We start from the raw sequence: 13,245 nt of genomic DNA, 5'->3' as shown, positions 1-13,245 counted from the left end.
CTCACCTGGGCTGCTATGATGTTTTGGACCGAGCTGAGATCGCATCCAATGATGCGAGCTGTCAAGGTACAGTATGCAGGTACGTGGAGCAGGATGTTCAAACAACACTGTGTTGTATGAGTTGAACAAGAAGCGGGCAGATGGAAAGATCAATCAGACATGCGAAGGGGGCGAAGGATAAGCCTATGTATGAAGAGGAAGGGACAAGATTATTAGTATATCACACGCACCGGTCTCTGATGCGCAGTCTAGCACGAGCCACGGGTGTGGGACCCTGCCTAAACCGAGCTCTGCCTTACGGCCAAACCCAAGAACGGTGCATGCGAGGAGGATGGACAAGGTTCCGGTAGGCTGTTCCTGTACTGTACCTGTCTGCTAACTCTCCTAGTGCGCTCCGGAGTATGCGGCATGCCTCCTCGGAGTGGCCTCGTCAACGGTGAGCGCGCAGATTGGTACCACACAGCCTTGACGACCTACTTCCTCATCGGTCGGCACCAGTCAATGGTATGCATGGCAGCATGTCCGGGGCGGACAGGCAATGTCGGACCTGTAGCAAGCCAGCATAGCCGTCTGAGAGAAGGAATGAAGCGGCCCATATGCCCCGATCTGCGCTCTCCGCAGTCGCAAAGCTGTCCAGAGGATGCATGAATCCTTGCAAGCCACCTTTTTGGGAGCAGACGCAAGCGGAGACGAGGCTTGATGGGGGTCCCGATGTGCAACGTGGTCTGCCAGCGGGATGACCGCACGACGACATCTTGGAAAGTGGAAGGAGAAGGAGAGGAGTCCATGTCGCCGGCGCAGGTTGGCGGGAATGATTCGCTCGTCCGCGATTTTAGTGTGATGCACATGATTCCCGTGCGGGAGACGTGGCTGAGCGGTCTGGTTTGGTGCACAAAGTTTAATTTTGGCTACCTCTAACCGCAATAGGACTGAGGTCGAGCTCACTAGCGCCTGATCTAGTTTAGCACCCGGTTTGCGTGAATGGTCTTCACCGCGAGACGAAACGGTGTCTTCCATTCCACGCATATTCCGGTGAAGTCGCTGCATCACATCGTGACCCTCTCCTGACCATCCATCTGAACGTGCACCGTTCTGCGTGTGGTGCTCGCTCTACAACGACTGCACACTGAGGGCTTGCTCAATTTGCAAACCGGTGAGGACCGAGGAGCGGCGCCAATCGGCCAGCACCACTTGCATCCTCAGATTGCACACGACAAGGTTTCCATCCTTCACAGGATTGCGGGTAAGGCGACACTCACTATACCACGCTGGGCGTCTTCCTTCTTCTTTGGCTCTTCCTCTCCCACTGCAAGAGACTGCTACTACCGTCATGCAACGTCGAAGCGTGTGCGCGATACGTTGCGACACCCTGAGACGATGGTGTCATGGCTTCGTCGAATATACATACTTTGTCAAGTCGATGGCATTTGCGCCTGTTAGCCTGCATGGGTCGAAGGTTGATTTGCTTATTCTGCAGCTTCCCCAGCACTAGCAAACCGTGTCCCATTTCGCCCCGTAGGGCTGATGTTCTCTCTAGGTCTGTCAACCTCGTCGTTACATGCCTAAGCGATGTGGAGGTCTTGCAGAGACGCCAAACCAAGACTACAGTCTCTATCAACAGCACACGATGCCTGATCGACGACTGAGCGTGCTGCTGCTGCTGCTGCTGCTTCGGCGTGGGGCCGAAGGAGGTAGTGTCATCTGCATGCCCTATCCTTGGCACAGGTCAGATGCGCTACGAAAGCTTGTTTTGCGCCTCTTCGGCGAGACCGAAGCCACCTCGCTTCGCCTCGCTCTGAAAGGAATAATCATCGGCGACTACGAAAGGTACTTCCAATGCTTATCCTGCAGGAAGCTGTTGTCATGTGCAAGGCGTGACGACCATGGAGCACGTCAAACATGATCGAACATGTGATTTATCGGAGCCATATCACGATCGCACCCCTGACTACATCTTCCATTCATCATGACATGGGTGCATCTCGATGACTTGCTGACGTCTCAATCATCGTCACGGTTGCTGTCCGCGTTGTGCATGATAAGGACCTCTCCCTTGGTTGTCTGTCACTGCCGAGCCAAAATCGCTGGAGTACAACACAGTTTTCGCTTCACCGGAACAGGACCTCTTCGGTCAAGCGACACGACTTGTCATTAGCTGTTCGACGTTGCTTGACGAGGTGTCATCGATCACAAAGGAGAGTTTGCTTCGTTCATATTAGCGTGGACGGGTCGTCGAATGAAACGCAACTTCCAAGGTTCTCGTCAGCACGGCGGCAACCTTCTCCGGTTTTCGGCAGCGCGGCAAGTGCTAGCCCACGTGGCATCCACAAGGCTTCCTTCCCCAGACCAGGATATTGGTAGCCAACGGACTTGCTTCTCCTTGATGCCGCAGTGAAAAGGATCATTCGTCATTTTGATTTCGTACAAGGCCTGCCAGTCACTCGGATGGGGCCAATCACTCACGACTGGCACGAAGACGAGCGAACATCGTTTCTGCAGATCTCCCCACGCAAGCAGAATCTATTTTGAACATTGTGTTGGTGACACCAGAAGAATTCGCGGTGCAAGAGAACATCGGTGCGACTGAGACGTCAATTTGAAGAAGTGTGATCCACGTATTCGGTGCTCGGAATACGCCTTCGATATTGCACTCGTCCAATCGTTCAACCTCAATCAACATTCGGTTTCTCTCTTGATGAGTAAGAGCAGCGGGCCTGCAGGTCGTAGCGAGACCAATCGGATGTTGACATTCTACCAGACCATGTATCTCACGTTCGAGTGTCTATTAGTGTACACATCCATGAATGTTAGCAATGCCCCCTTTTTGTTGCCATCGCGAGCAGCAACAGATTGTGCATGCGAAGCAGTGTGCAAGCAGCAAGCCTCCGGAATGAGCCATCATATCACCTTTCCAGATTTCGAACAGGATCCGACGTTTCGGCACGTCGATTCTTCCTAACGCAAGCCATCGAAGATCTGCGATTGCACTCTGCCAATTGCAAGAATCTAATTAGCTCAATCGAGCGATGGAACGCTGATGCTAGCACGAGTTACAGCCCTGTTTAGTTCAAACTTTGAGGATCATCGAAGCTCTGCCGCTCGATCAAGAGCTACTGGACGATTCACATGCACGTCTCGGAGCTTGCGACCTCTCACGTCGCGAACGACGTACCTCCTAGCCGAGGGCTTGAACTCTGAGCACAATATTCCACGTGGACCTCAAGTCGCCATCAAATGAGACCGTCATCTTTCGTACCGCGTTTTGCGAGGCCAATGCTACCATCCCCGCAGCCGGCAGCGTGCAACCACGGTAGAGGATCCGTGGGTGCCGCAGTCAAGGCTGGATACGCTGCAAGGCCAGGGAGGCTTATTGTTTGTCTTTCCTGGCCCGGTACGCTGACAAGGCGAAGCGATAGGGCTGCATGACTGCAGGATGTAGGGGTTCATGTGCAATGCATGACGCGAGCGACTTTTCATTGGTGATGATGGCGATGATAGGTGGGAAGCACTTGCTGCGACCTGCTGCGTGATGGCGTCGATTATCCTACGGTGGGTGGCGGTGAATGTCAAATGACCGTACCGTCAGAGGACATGCGAGCTTGGAATCGTTTGCGGTGCGTTCGCAACTGACTGCCCGACTTCCCAGCAAAACGCCATCTCGCCATTGAACAGGCAGACTTCGCGGAATTGTCAACTCAATCCGGCTCGGCGTCGCTCGCGCCAGTTGCGCTAAAGTCTGTCTCGTACGTTCGTACTCTCGTGCCATGCCACTTGATCCGCGAACCATCCATGCCCCATCGCGGCTCGCATCCGAGAAGCCAAAGAGCTCAAAGTGCGCTTTCAGCTCCGAAGATTGCGCCACAATAGCATTTGTTCCGCGACTGCTCACAACCACGTGCACTAAAGTGCCGACATCCTGCCACGCTTGAAATCCGTCCAACCTTCTTGACTCTTGCAGCTGGCGACATCGGATGAAGCTGACGATGACAGATTGGAATGATGCGGAAGGCGCACCGATATAGGCATGCTAATTGCTAAGCGACCCGGAGAAGATGGAGAATCATTGCGAGCTCGCTCTTGCACGAAGCCTCTTGGTCCGGAATCGGCCACAGTGTTCTTGACCGCGCTGGTTCAGTCTTGACAGGATTGGCGAACGACATATGCCACTATAGACTCATTGTGGTACGGTTGCTGCAGTCGCGAGCAGCGAAAGCCAACGTTGCAAGAAACAATGAATGCGTCGTGGAACTTGAAAAGAACAACTTCCACCGGTTGAGATCGTCTGGCGTCTGCAACAAAGTCATGACTTGAACTGCCTGTGTCCTGGCATCCTGACTCCTGAGGTTCGTTTCCGCTGTTCCATGTGAGGGCTCTGACGTGCCAGGTCAAGACATCTCCAAAGTCGCTGGGATGTCTGCGCGTCCTCAAAATCAGCATACTCAGCTCAAGTTGTCCAGATCTGGTCCAGAAGAGCACGACATTAAGAGCCAAGACCTGGCATGCACGAAGCTCCCACACCGCATATCGATTGCCGCCCGGCTTCTCGCGAGAAACGACTCGTTGTCTTGGGTATAGGCTCAGGAGCTGGTCGAAGCACCGAAGCTGGTTGCTAGAACAGGTGCAAGAGGCTGTCGTCTCTAATGTCCCAGCATTTGACGCAGCCTGCTGCCTCGATTTTTGCTCGGACAGTACGCGGCGCAGATCTCGAGGTGGTTTCCAGGAAGATGTATTGCTGCGCTTGAAGCTGCGAGATCTCGTGCTTGCCATTGACGTTCTCCATTCTTACGCCAGTTGACCTGTAGCTCGTCCTCCAGTGGTGAATGCCTGGCATAAGGCCAGAGAGGGCGGCGAAGCCGACAAAGTCGGAACTTGCATGTGACAATGCGCGCCGCATTCACCTACCCTCTAGAAATTTCCGTCTGACCTTACGATCGTATCGCTGCCGGCAAAGTCTGTAGATGCTTACTCGGATAGTCTCGAGGTGTCGGTGTCTAGGACGTCCACTTGGCGTGAAGGATGCTCACTTTCGGACCTGGACTCGGTATCGGCGTGAAGGACGTTCATCTTCAAGTATTGTTCAGCCGCGCAACGGCAGCTCCATAGCCATGTCATTGTCATTCACTCCAGGTCAGGCCGCAATTCTCCGCCTCAACTTTGAGATTTTTGCCCCTCTTTTTGAATATTCTCTCTCTGCCAACGACGACGACGACGACGACAACAACCACGCCGACCGCCACACCACCATGAACTCCACGCCCCGTTCTTTCGCGGAGCGTTTCGCTGAATACTTTCTAAGATCTCCGCCTCCAAGTAGAGTGCCCTCTCCCACCATTGTCGAGTTTCCAAAGGCGCATCCAGGCAACACGGGTTCCGCTGCCACCACATCCGCGGCCAGACCGCGCGCGACAAGTCTCATCACGGAGGCTCTCATCTCTCAGCCGCCGCCGCCGCCAACTGTGCCCATGGCGCCATCACCAAGACCAGCAGAGATGATCACCCATCAGAGCGGTCTGCCGCTCGCAAAGTACCTGCGGCGCATTGCGCCTTCAGACAGAGATAAGCGATTGCGGCGCGAGGCGAAGGAGCGGGAGGAGGAAGAGAAAGAAGAGAAAGCGGAAGCGGCGCGGAAGAAGAAGCTCGAGAAGAAGCGCCTTAAGGCCATTCGGAAAATGCAGCTAGAGCTCGACCGACAGTACGCAGAGCAGCGGTTGCGAGACCTCGAAGAGCACGAGCCGCATAGCGAAGAGTCAGATCAGGAGATGGACTTCACCAGATCCGGAGAGCCGAAGCCGCGGAAAACCGACATCCAAGAAGCGCACCATGAGGACGACGCAGAGGGAGCCAGAATCAAGAGGAGTGACTCAGCGTGCTTCACACCGCCGCAGCACGAAGACCACCGTCCGGCTTTGACAGAGCGGCCGGACAACCAAGCGAGTAAGGCGAAATCCTGGATTCCGTCAATCTTCAGGAAGCAGGGCGCGACGCGGGAGACGAAGTAAGACCAATAGACAGTGACGAGCACGAACGGACCAGCAAACCAGATACTGGGTCGAGTGTCACGGACATATGACCTCAGCTTCGATGGAAAGTCCTCGCATGGTCGTCCGGGGAGGAAGTGAGCATTAAGGATCCGGGCTGCTGCGAACACAGAAACGGCGCAGGCAGGAGCTTTTAACGTCGAGATGTGAGGAGCCATGGATGGACGCTCATCCGAACGAGTGCGTTGATACACACAGAACGCTGCACAGACTGGACTTCAGCATGCGAACATTCTGAGAACTGCATAGAGGCCAAAGACACAGTGAAAGGCTACGCAAGTAAGAAAAGTTTTGCTTACGACATTTCGAGGATCCTAGTCCTTCTCCATTCCATATGATCCATGCTGTCCGCCTGCTGAAACGCTGTTGTCATGAAAGGTGAATCGTGAAGTGCCTGAGTATATCCCTCTCGCCTTGCCCGCACATGTCTACTTCTTCTTGCTGGCCTTTCCGCCGCTGACATCTAAAGCGGTGAGCCACCACATGAAGGCGAATTGCACGACGTAGCTGTAGACGAAGAGGAACTGAGTGCGACGCGAGCGTTGGCCTCGAGCGATGGTCTGCATGCCTGGGTTGCCTGGAGCATTGTCTGTGGGCAGAAGGACGTACTTCAAGGATCGAAGCTATTGACTGTTAGCATGGAACATCGGTTTCCTGGTTCAATCACGAAACTCACCAGAAAGAAGGCGTTCGCCATGAAAGTGTAGCCGAACACAGCCCATCCGACCCATCCTCCAGTTCCTTGTCCGCGGTTGAAGATCGCAGCCACAGCGATCGTGACAATCACACCCACGAACTTGTATCCGCTGTACGCAATGAGGTCGTAAATTTGACTCTCACTGCTGATGTTTAAAAAGTAGCGTCCCAGCCACAAAACCACCAGCTCAAGTATGATGATCACGCTCGCATTACTGAATGTGATTCCGAGTAGCTCCGGCTTGAACTTTCCGTTCAGACCAGCTATGAGTGTTGATAGCAAGATGTATGTGACCACGGCCATGAGCGGAATGTACATGTCCGGCGAGTTGACGTCTTCTCTTGGTGGGAGGAACTCCATTGCGCCTTGATTATCGTTGCTGCGAGCTTGCTGGCGGGACCAGGGTCGATGGCGCCAGGGAAATAGGACGATGAGGAGTTTTGAGAGGACATAGCGATTCGAGACATTGAAGTAATGCTTCAGGGCGGAAACATTGACGTAGCGGTTGAACTAGATGAGGTTGCTAGATCAGTACATGTCCTAATGCGTCTCAGTGTATCCCTAGCACTCACGGTCTGCTCTGCATATTGTTGTCCAGCATCCACAGCGCTCTTTCCTATTTGAAAGCCCATCTGGGCTGTGGGATCATTCATGAATCCGCCGAACGCCGGATGCATGTAGTTGTTGGCATCGCCGGGAGCGCCTTGTCCAGGACTTGGACCATATCCGTAGGCGCCCTGCTGTCCTTGGGCGGATCCTGCAGGCGGCGGAGGAGAGCGAAGCTGAGGAACGGTCGAGACATGCTGGGGTACGGGGTGGTGAAGCGGAGGGGAATTCGCAGGCGGTACTGCGTAGGCCGGGCGTTGCATGGTGTCGACGTCTCGCGGTGGACTCGTATCGCTGACTCGGTATCTGTTAACGGTGGGTTGAGGATTCAATGTGAGTCTACGCGTCAGATGAGGTGAATCGAATGTTTTTGTGAGTGAAAGCTGTCACAAGAAGACTGCCAGCATTCAAGGGTTCACGACTGCAGATCCCCACGGCAGGACGGATTCGATGTCATACCTTCATTCAACTCCGACACCAACCGCGACAAGCACAACGACGACCGCGAGTTGAGGCAAACTTTTCGGGACAGCTTCACCTCCGCCCTCGCGCGACTCTCCTCACCATGCTGGACGCCTTCGAAATCGTCACGGCCTCTGGCGTCGTCCTCTGGCGCAAGCATTATGCCCCGCTGTCCGCCAACGTGATCAACGGCCTCATAAACGATGTCTTTATTGAAGAACGACAGAAGCCCGGCGCTCAAGAAGGCTCGGCCAGTGCACCATACCGGAAGGACAAATATACTCTGCGATTCACAACAGCAAAAGACGTCGGCTTAATATTTGTGGTGGGTTGAACTTGGAGCATGGACGGCGTGTGCTGGGTCAAGAGACGGCGAACTGATATCGGTTGTAGGCTGTATACCAATCCCTGCTACATCTGTCGTGGGTCAACGATCTTTTGACCGCGGTGAAAGCTCTTTTCGTTAAACAGTATGGTGCGGAACTCAAGAAGCAGAACTTTGTCCGGGTTTCCACAACAGACTTCGATCCGACCTTCGATGCGCTGGTGCGCAAGCTCGACACAGGGAGCACTAGAGTTGCCGTGGACGAACAGGACTCAGAGAGCCAGGCCGAGCTCACTCCACCATCCAGCTCGGCCTCTGTCACAGATGATGCGACTCGCGATGAGCCACCTCCACCACCCGTACCGCAGTTTAGGAAACCGCTGCGACAAGAGCTTGTAGTAGATGATACAACGAGTGCAGAAGCCACGCCAATTGGCACTCCGGAGGCATCGAGACCTTCAACTCCAGCATCGCATATTTTGACCGGCAAAGCTGGACCGGGAAAGACTTCACGGAGATCACGCAAAGCCGCTGGTTCACCCTTCGCCTCGTCCGCACCTGCGTCATCTGGCGACGAGGACACAAGACGAGGACCAAAGGGCGGGAAGGGCGGCGTCAAGCAGAAGAGAAGATGGGATGCAGACGGTTTCGCCGCGGAGGGCGAGGAAGAAGTGTTGGACTACAGTGCAGCTGCTACACCTATGGACGAGAGGGCAGACTTTGATGTGGACAACGTCAGTTCAGATCAAATGGGGAGTAGAACAGGCAAAGGACAATTCGTGCTCAAGGACTTGGAGGATGAGGTGGATGCCATTCTGGCCGAGTCGCACGAGACTCAGAAGGAGACGGTTACGAAAGAAGATTCCGGTCTGTTCGGCACAGCGACAAGCAAGATATCTGGCTTGTTCCGCAACGTGGTCGGTGGGAAGAAGCTCACAAGGCAAGATCTGGCACCCGCTCTTCTTCAGATGCGCAATCATCTCCTCGAGAAAAACATCGCAAGGGAGGCCGCTGAACGTCTCTGTGACAGCGTGGAGACGGACTTGCTCAACTCCACTACCGCATCATTCACTTCCATCGATAAGACGATTCGCGAGAGCATGGCCAAAGCCTTGACCCGCATCCTCACTCCAACAAGCAGTCTCGATCTCCTCCGCAACATCACTTCCACGGTTGAAGGCACCAACCCACGACCGTACGTGATCAGCATTGTCGGCGTCAACGGTGTCGGTAAGAGCACGAACCTCAGCAAAATCGCATACTTTCTGCTCCAGAACAAGTTCCGCGTTCTGGTCGTCGCGGCAGATACTTTCCGAAGCGGTGCGGTCGAGCAGCTACGAGTGCACGTTCGGAATCTCACTGAGCTCGCTCGCCGCGAGAACGTCGGCCACGTCGAGCTCTTTGAGAAGGGCTACGGGAAAGACGCTGCAACCGTGGCTCGAGACGCCGTCGCACATGCCACGAACGCTGGTAAAGGCAACATGCTTTTCGATGTCGTTCTCGTGGATACCGCCGGTCGTCGTCACAATGACGCGAGATTGATGAGCAGTTTGACAAAGTTTGGGCAATTGGCGAATCCGGATAAGATTTTCATGGTTGGCGAGGCGTTGGTTGGTACGGACAGTGTTGCACAGGCGAGGAATTTCGCAAAGGAGTTTGTGGATACGAAGGGTCAGATGAGGAATGGTGGTGTTGGCATGGATGGGTTCATTATTAGCAAGTGTGATACTGTGGGCGATATGGTTGGGACATTGGTTAGCATGGTGCATGCCACGGGTGAGTCCCATCTTCCTTCTCGGTGCGCTGCTTCCGCCGACTTTGACTGACATTGACTTCTCAGGCATCCCGGTTGTATTTTTGGGCGTGGGACAGCATTACGGAGATCTCAGGGGATTGAATGTGGATTGGGCAGTAGGCAAGTTGATGAAGTAGACGGCCACTTGAAGAATGGAATGACTTTCGAACGCCATCTCGCGCTCGTTGCTCTGGTCATGCGAAATGCTGAAGCACTGCTCGAGAGGACGATCGTGGGGCTGCCGTCGTATCTGATCCCGGCAGCAGTGGAGTACATCAGGCGATTGAAAGGCGAGTCTTCGCTGGCACCGCTCCGGAGCGATGCTGAATCAATGCATAGTCCTGGCTACGCTGTACCTTCGATCTTCGCCTCATCCCCTCCTCGGATCGCCATCGTGATCAAGCTTCGTCGTATTCTCATCCATGACATGTTGCGCAAAATTCACAGTATCTTGTCGCTTCGGCGGCGGCATCTCTGACTCGTCATGTTGCAATTCAGGCGGATCTGCTTCTGGCTGTTCAGCGAACAGGTCCATGATGGCGCCTTTTCCAGTTGCCCGCTGGTAGATGGCGAAACTCGTGCCAAAGTCGCGGTGAGCGCCGACTTGGATGGCTTTGAGAAGTTCGACGGCAAAATTTTGGCAGTTGTTGCTGATGAGGTTGTAGGCGGGTCGTTTTTCGCGCCTGCGATGGACAGTCAGATGTGTGCCCAGCTGCAAATGCGTGTGCAAGGAATTGTTCCCGTGGTGAAGGGCACATCGCTTACATGTTGTGAATGGTCATACGGCTGGCCTCTCGGAGTGCTTGGTCGTTGAATCTTGTCTTGCCGACTTCGAAGAGGTGCCAGTCTTCTCGGTTCAGCTTCTCGTTGATGTAGATGATGTTAAGATTCTCGTCCTGTAAATCGTGTCAGCCTTTGGCATTCATGGTTCGATTCTTCATAGCAATCCTACCATCCAAAGCTGATGCACATAGTCGCCCGCTATCACAGCCCAATGCTGTGTCGGATCTGGATAACTTCCAATCTTGTCTTGGATCTGTTTGCCGATGATGCTGGCCGCGAACCACTTCCCCGTCGCTCCGGCCACTGGGTGCTGGTACAAGTGTCAGTCTGGGAGCCATTGCAATGCCCGACCATGAGAGATGCTCACCCATCCCAGCTCTACAGTCCTAGGCTCGCCACTAACATGCGCCTCCCCTTCAGGAATAACATCAGGTCGAGCACCCAGTCCTGCAGCTTTCTGTAGCGCTTTCTTGGCCTCAACAGCTTCGTCCGCTGTCCACGTTTGTGCTTGCTTGAAATACTGCTTCGCGTAGTCTGACATGGTGCTCTTCTTTTTATCGCTTTCAACAACATCTCTGGCGTTGTCGACCGATGGTTCGGGTTCCTTAGATTCCTTGGGGCTTTTCTTGAAGTATTGTTTCATGCTTGCTGTCATGGCACTGGGAGAGATGGAGCTCTTCTTCTCTTCGCTTCCATCTTCGGGTGCTAGCTCTTTTGAGCTGCTCTTGTCTTTGCTTCGTTTGAATAAGTTCATTGCTGGGTCGGGTGCAGTCCGCCGAATAGTAGAACACCCTTGGTCGATCTCAAAGCTTCAAAGTCGACTTTCGTGTTTCGGCGTAGGTGAAGTAATTATTGAGCTCGCAATCTTGAAATTGGCAAGCAATGTGGCGTAGTCTATGCTGGTATTCAATACGTATTGCACCTGAACTTGACACAGGAGTTGGTAAAGAGGGAGAGTGTAACATGTTTGACAGTCATTGGGCGGTATGCGCGACAAAAGTCTTGATCCCAGGACAAAAGTTTTCGTGTCGGCGGGAAAGCTACAACGCCACGTTGTGTTCTCTCTTCTCCAAAGTCCTGCAATGCAGAAGCAGTGATGAAAAAAAGATGACGCTGGACACGACCACCGAAATGGCCTGTCAGCGTTGCAGAGACACTGCAAGCTATTCTCCGCGTGCTCTCATGCCGCCCGGTCGTTTGTCCCAATCGTTTTGATCCGAAGCGCGTACTCAGAATGACTGCGTGTTGAACGCTACTACGAATCACCGCTCTTTCGAGCGGAAGAGACCCAGCACGCCGCAGTGTTTTCTCATCAACGTACGCGCCCGTCCCTTTCGTTGGCACCGATCAAGCCGGCGTCGGTCTGCATCACAAGGCATGGCCCCCAGATCGGATCTCTCACAGAATTCATGACTTTGCGAGTCTTGAACGCCCAGTGAAGGTCGCCTTCTGTGCAGGAACGTCTCGGCCGCTGCGTGGTGTCCGCCGCGCCTCGAAACCGCGTCCCTTCTTGCGTAGGACAAGGATGCACGTCTCAAGAGCACGTGGACATCTCAGCAGTCTGTTCGAGAAGACATGCCTTCCGTCTGTATCATGTTTCGCGAGTGATAACTCTTTCAAGCCCCCCAGAGAGTACTCGCCGAATCGATCCCTCGAAAATATCCCCAACACCGAAGAGCCCGCGTGACCGGGCGCGTTACCCGTCACCTCCGCTGACCCCCGAAGGAGTGCAGCAGAGATAGCTATCAATCCCACGGGGCCGAGTGCAAAGTTCGGTCGCCCATGTCTTCCGCCACGACCAGTGAAGGTCGTTCGAAAGTTTCTGTCAAGCTCAGTGGGCCGCAGTCACCGGTCCAGTGAAATATGACATAGGGTCATGTGTGGGAATGCAGGATTCGCAGTCAAGGCTCGGAGGCAAACAGACGAGGCGGATCCATTCAATCAGGGATCGCGGTGATGCCGAGAAAGAAAACCTATGTGTCTGCGCCTTTCGGAAAAACGAGCCAAGACTCGTCTTCTCCGGACGGACTAACTGCAGAAAAGTTAGCGAATGTTGTGGGTAATCTGGGGTCGATGAAGACGTGGCGTCGCTCGAGACATTCTCGGATTTCCACGCATGTCTGGTGCGCTTCAAAGACCTACCCGGATCCAGGAAGCCTGTGATGGAAGTGGTCAGCATTGAACATGAGCGGATCGAGGAGCGATCGAGAGCGAGAGGCAACTTACTGGTATTGGCCTCTGCCGTATCAACTAAGCCAGGGAAAGGTTGGCTCCTCGCTGTAGTACGTCCCACAGAATGCACTTGCGGGCAGCCCAACGAGGCCCTCACGATATGGCCAACAACTGCAGTGGAAAGTCAGCGAAAGACTCTGCAAGGTGATGAGGTGATGAGGTCGATGGAGACCCAGCGCATGTCGATGTTCGGGTGGGGATTGGTGGCGGTAGACGTGGAAGTGCGTAGAGCAAGGCGCAGTTCTTCACTCTGCTGAAGAGGCTGCCGCGGTGATGTGGTCGGCGACGGAGTGGGAGGTGACGGGGA

At 54.2% G+C, this 13,245-nt stretch overlaps 4 protein-coding genes across 4 annotated transcripts; 1 reads left to right on the top strand and 3 right to left on the bottom strand.

Annotated features, from left to right (window-relative positions):
- Window positions 1–4,509: 4,509 nt before the first annotated feature.
- On the bottom strand, window positions 4,510–5,014 carry MYCGRDRAFT_104253 (uncharacterized protein; the record flags this gene model as incomplete). Its single annotated transcript, XM_003853032.1, has 1 exon — window positions 4,510–5,014. One exon carries the CDS (start codon window positions 4,892–4,894, stop codon window positions 4,610–4,612), a length of 285 nt encoding a protein of 94 aa, XP_003853080.1.
- An 818-nt stretch (window positions 5,015–5,832) lies between these two features.
- Window positions 5,833–7,629, bottom strand: MYCGRDRAFT_71377 (uncharacterized protein; the record flags this gene model as incomplete). Its single annotated transcript, XM_003853031.1, has 4 exons — window positions 5,833–6,240; window positions 6,338–6,661; window positions 6,715–7,245; window positions 7,308–7,629. The coding sequence occupies 3 exons, from the start codon at window positions 7,602–7,604 to the stop codon at window positions 6,467–6,469; spliced, it is 1,023 nt and encodes a 340-aa protein (XP_003853079.1).
- Window positions 7,630–7,821: 192 nt separating this feature from the next.
- Window positions 7,822–10,060, top strand: MYCGRDRAFT_71375 (uncharacterized protein; the record flags this gene model as incomplete). The annotated part of the gene is made up of 3 exons (XM_003853282.1): window positions 7,822–8,128; window positions 8,197–9,904; window positions 9,969–10,060. 3 exons carry the CDS (start codon window positions 7,907–7,909, stop codon window positions 10,058–10,060), a joined length of 2,022 nt encoding a protein of 673 aa, XP_003853330.1.
- Window positions 10,061–10,293: 233 nt separating this feature from the next.
- Window positions 10,294–11,349, bottom strand: MYCGRDRAFT_39961 (uncharacterized protein; the record flags this gene model as incomplete). Its single annotated transcript, XM_003853030.1, has 4 exons — window positions 10,294–10,606; window positions 10,689–10,819; window positions 10,876–11,016; window positions 11,074–11,349. 4 exons carry the CDS (start codon window positions 11,347–11,349, stop codon window positions 10,294–10,296), a joined length of 861 nt encoding a protein of 286 aa, XP_003853078.1.
- Window positions 11,350–13,245: the final 1,896 nt, after the last annotated feature.

Source organism: Zymoseptoria tritici, chromosome 4, assembly GCF_000219625.1.
Source record: "Zymoseptoria tritici IPO323 chromosome 4, whole genome shotgun sequence".
Taxonomy (NCBI): domain Eukaryota; kingdom Fungi; phylum Ascomycota; class Dothideomycetes; order Mycosphaerellales; family Mycosphaerellaceae; genus Zymoseptoria; species Zymoseptoria tritici.
This window is presented reverse-complemented; position numbering and strand designations above follow the sequence as displayed.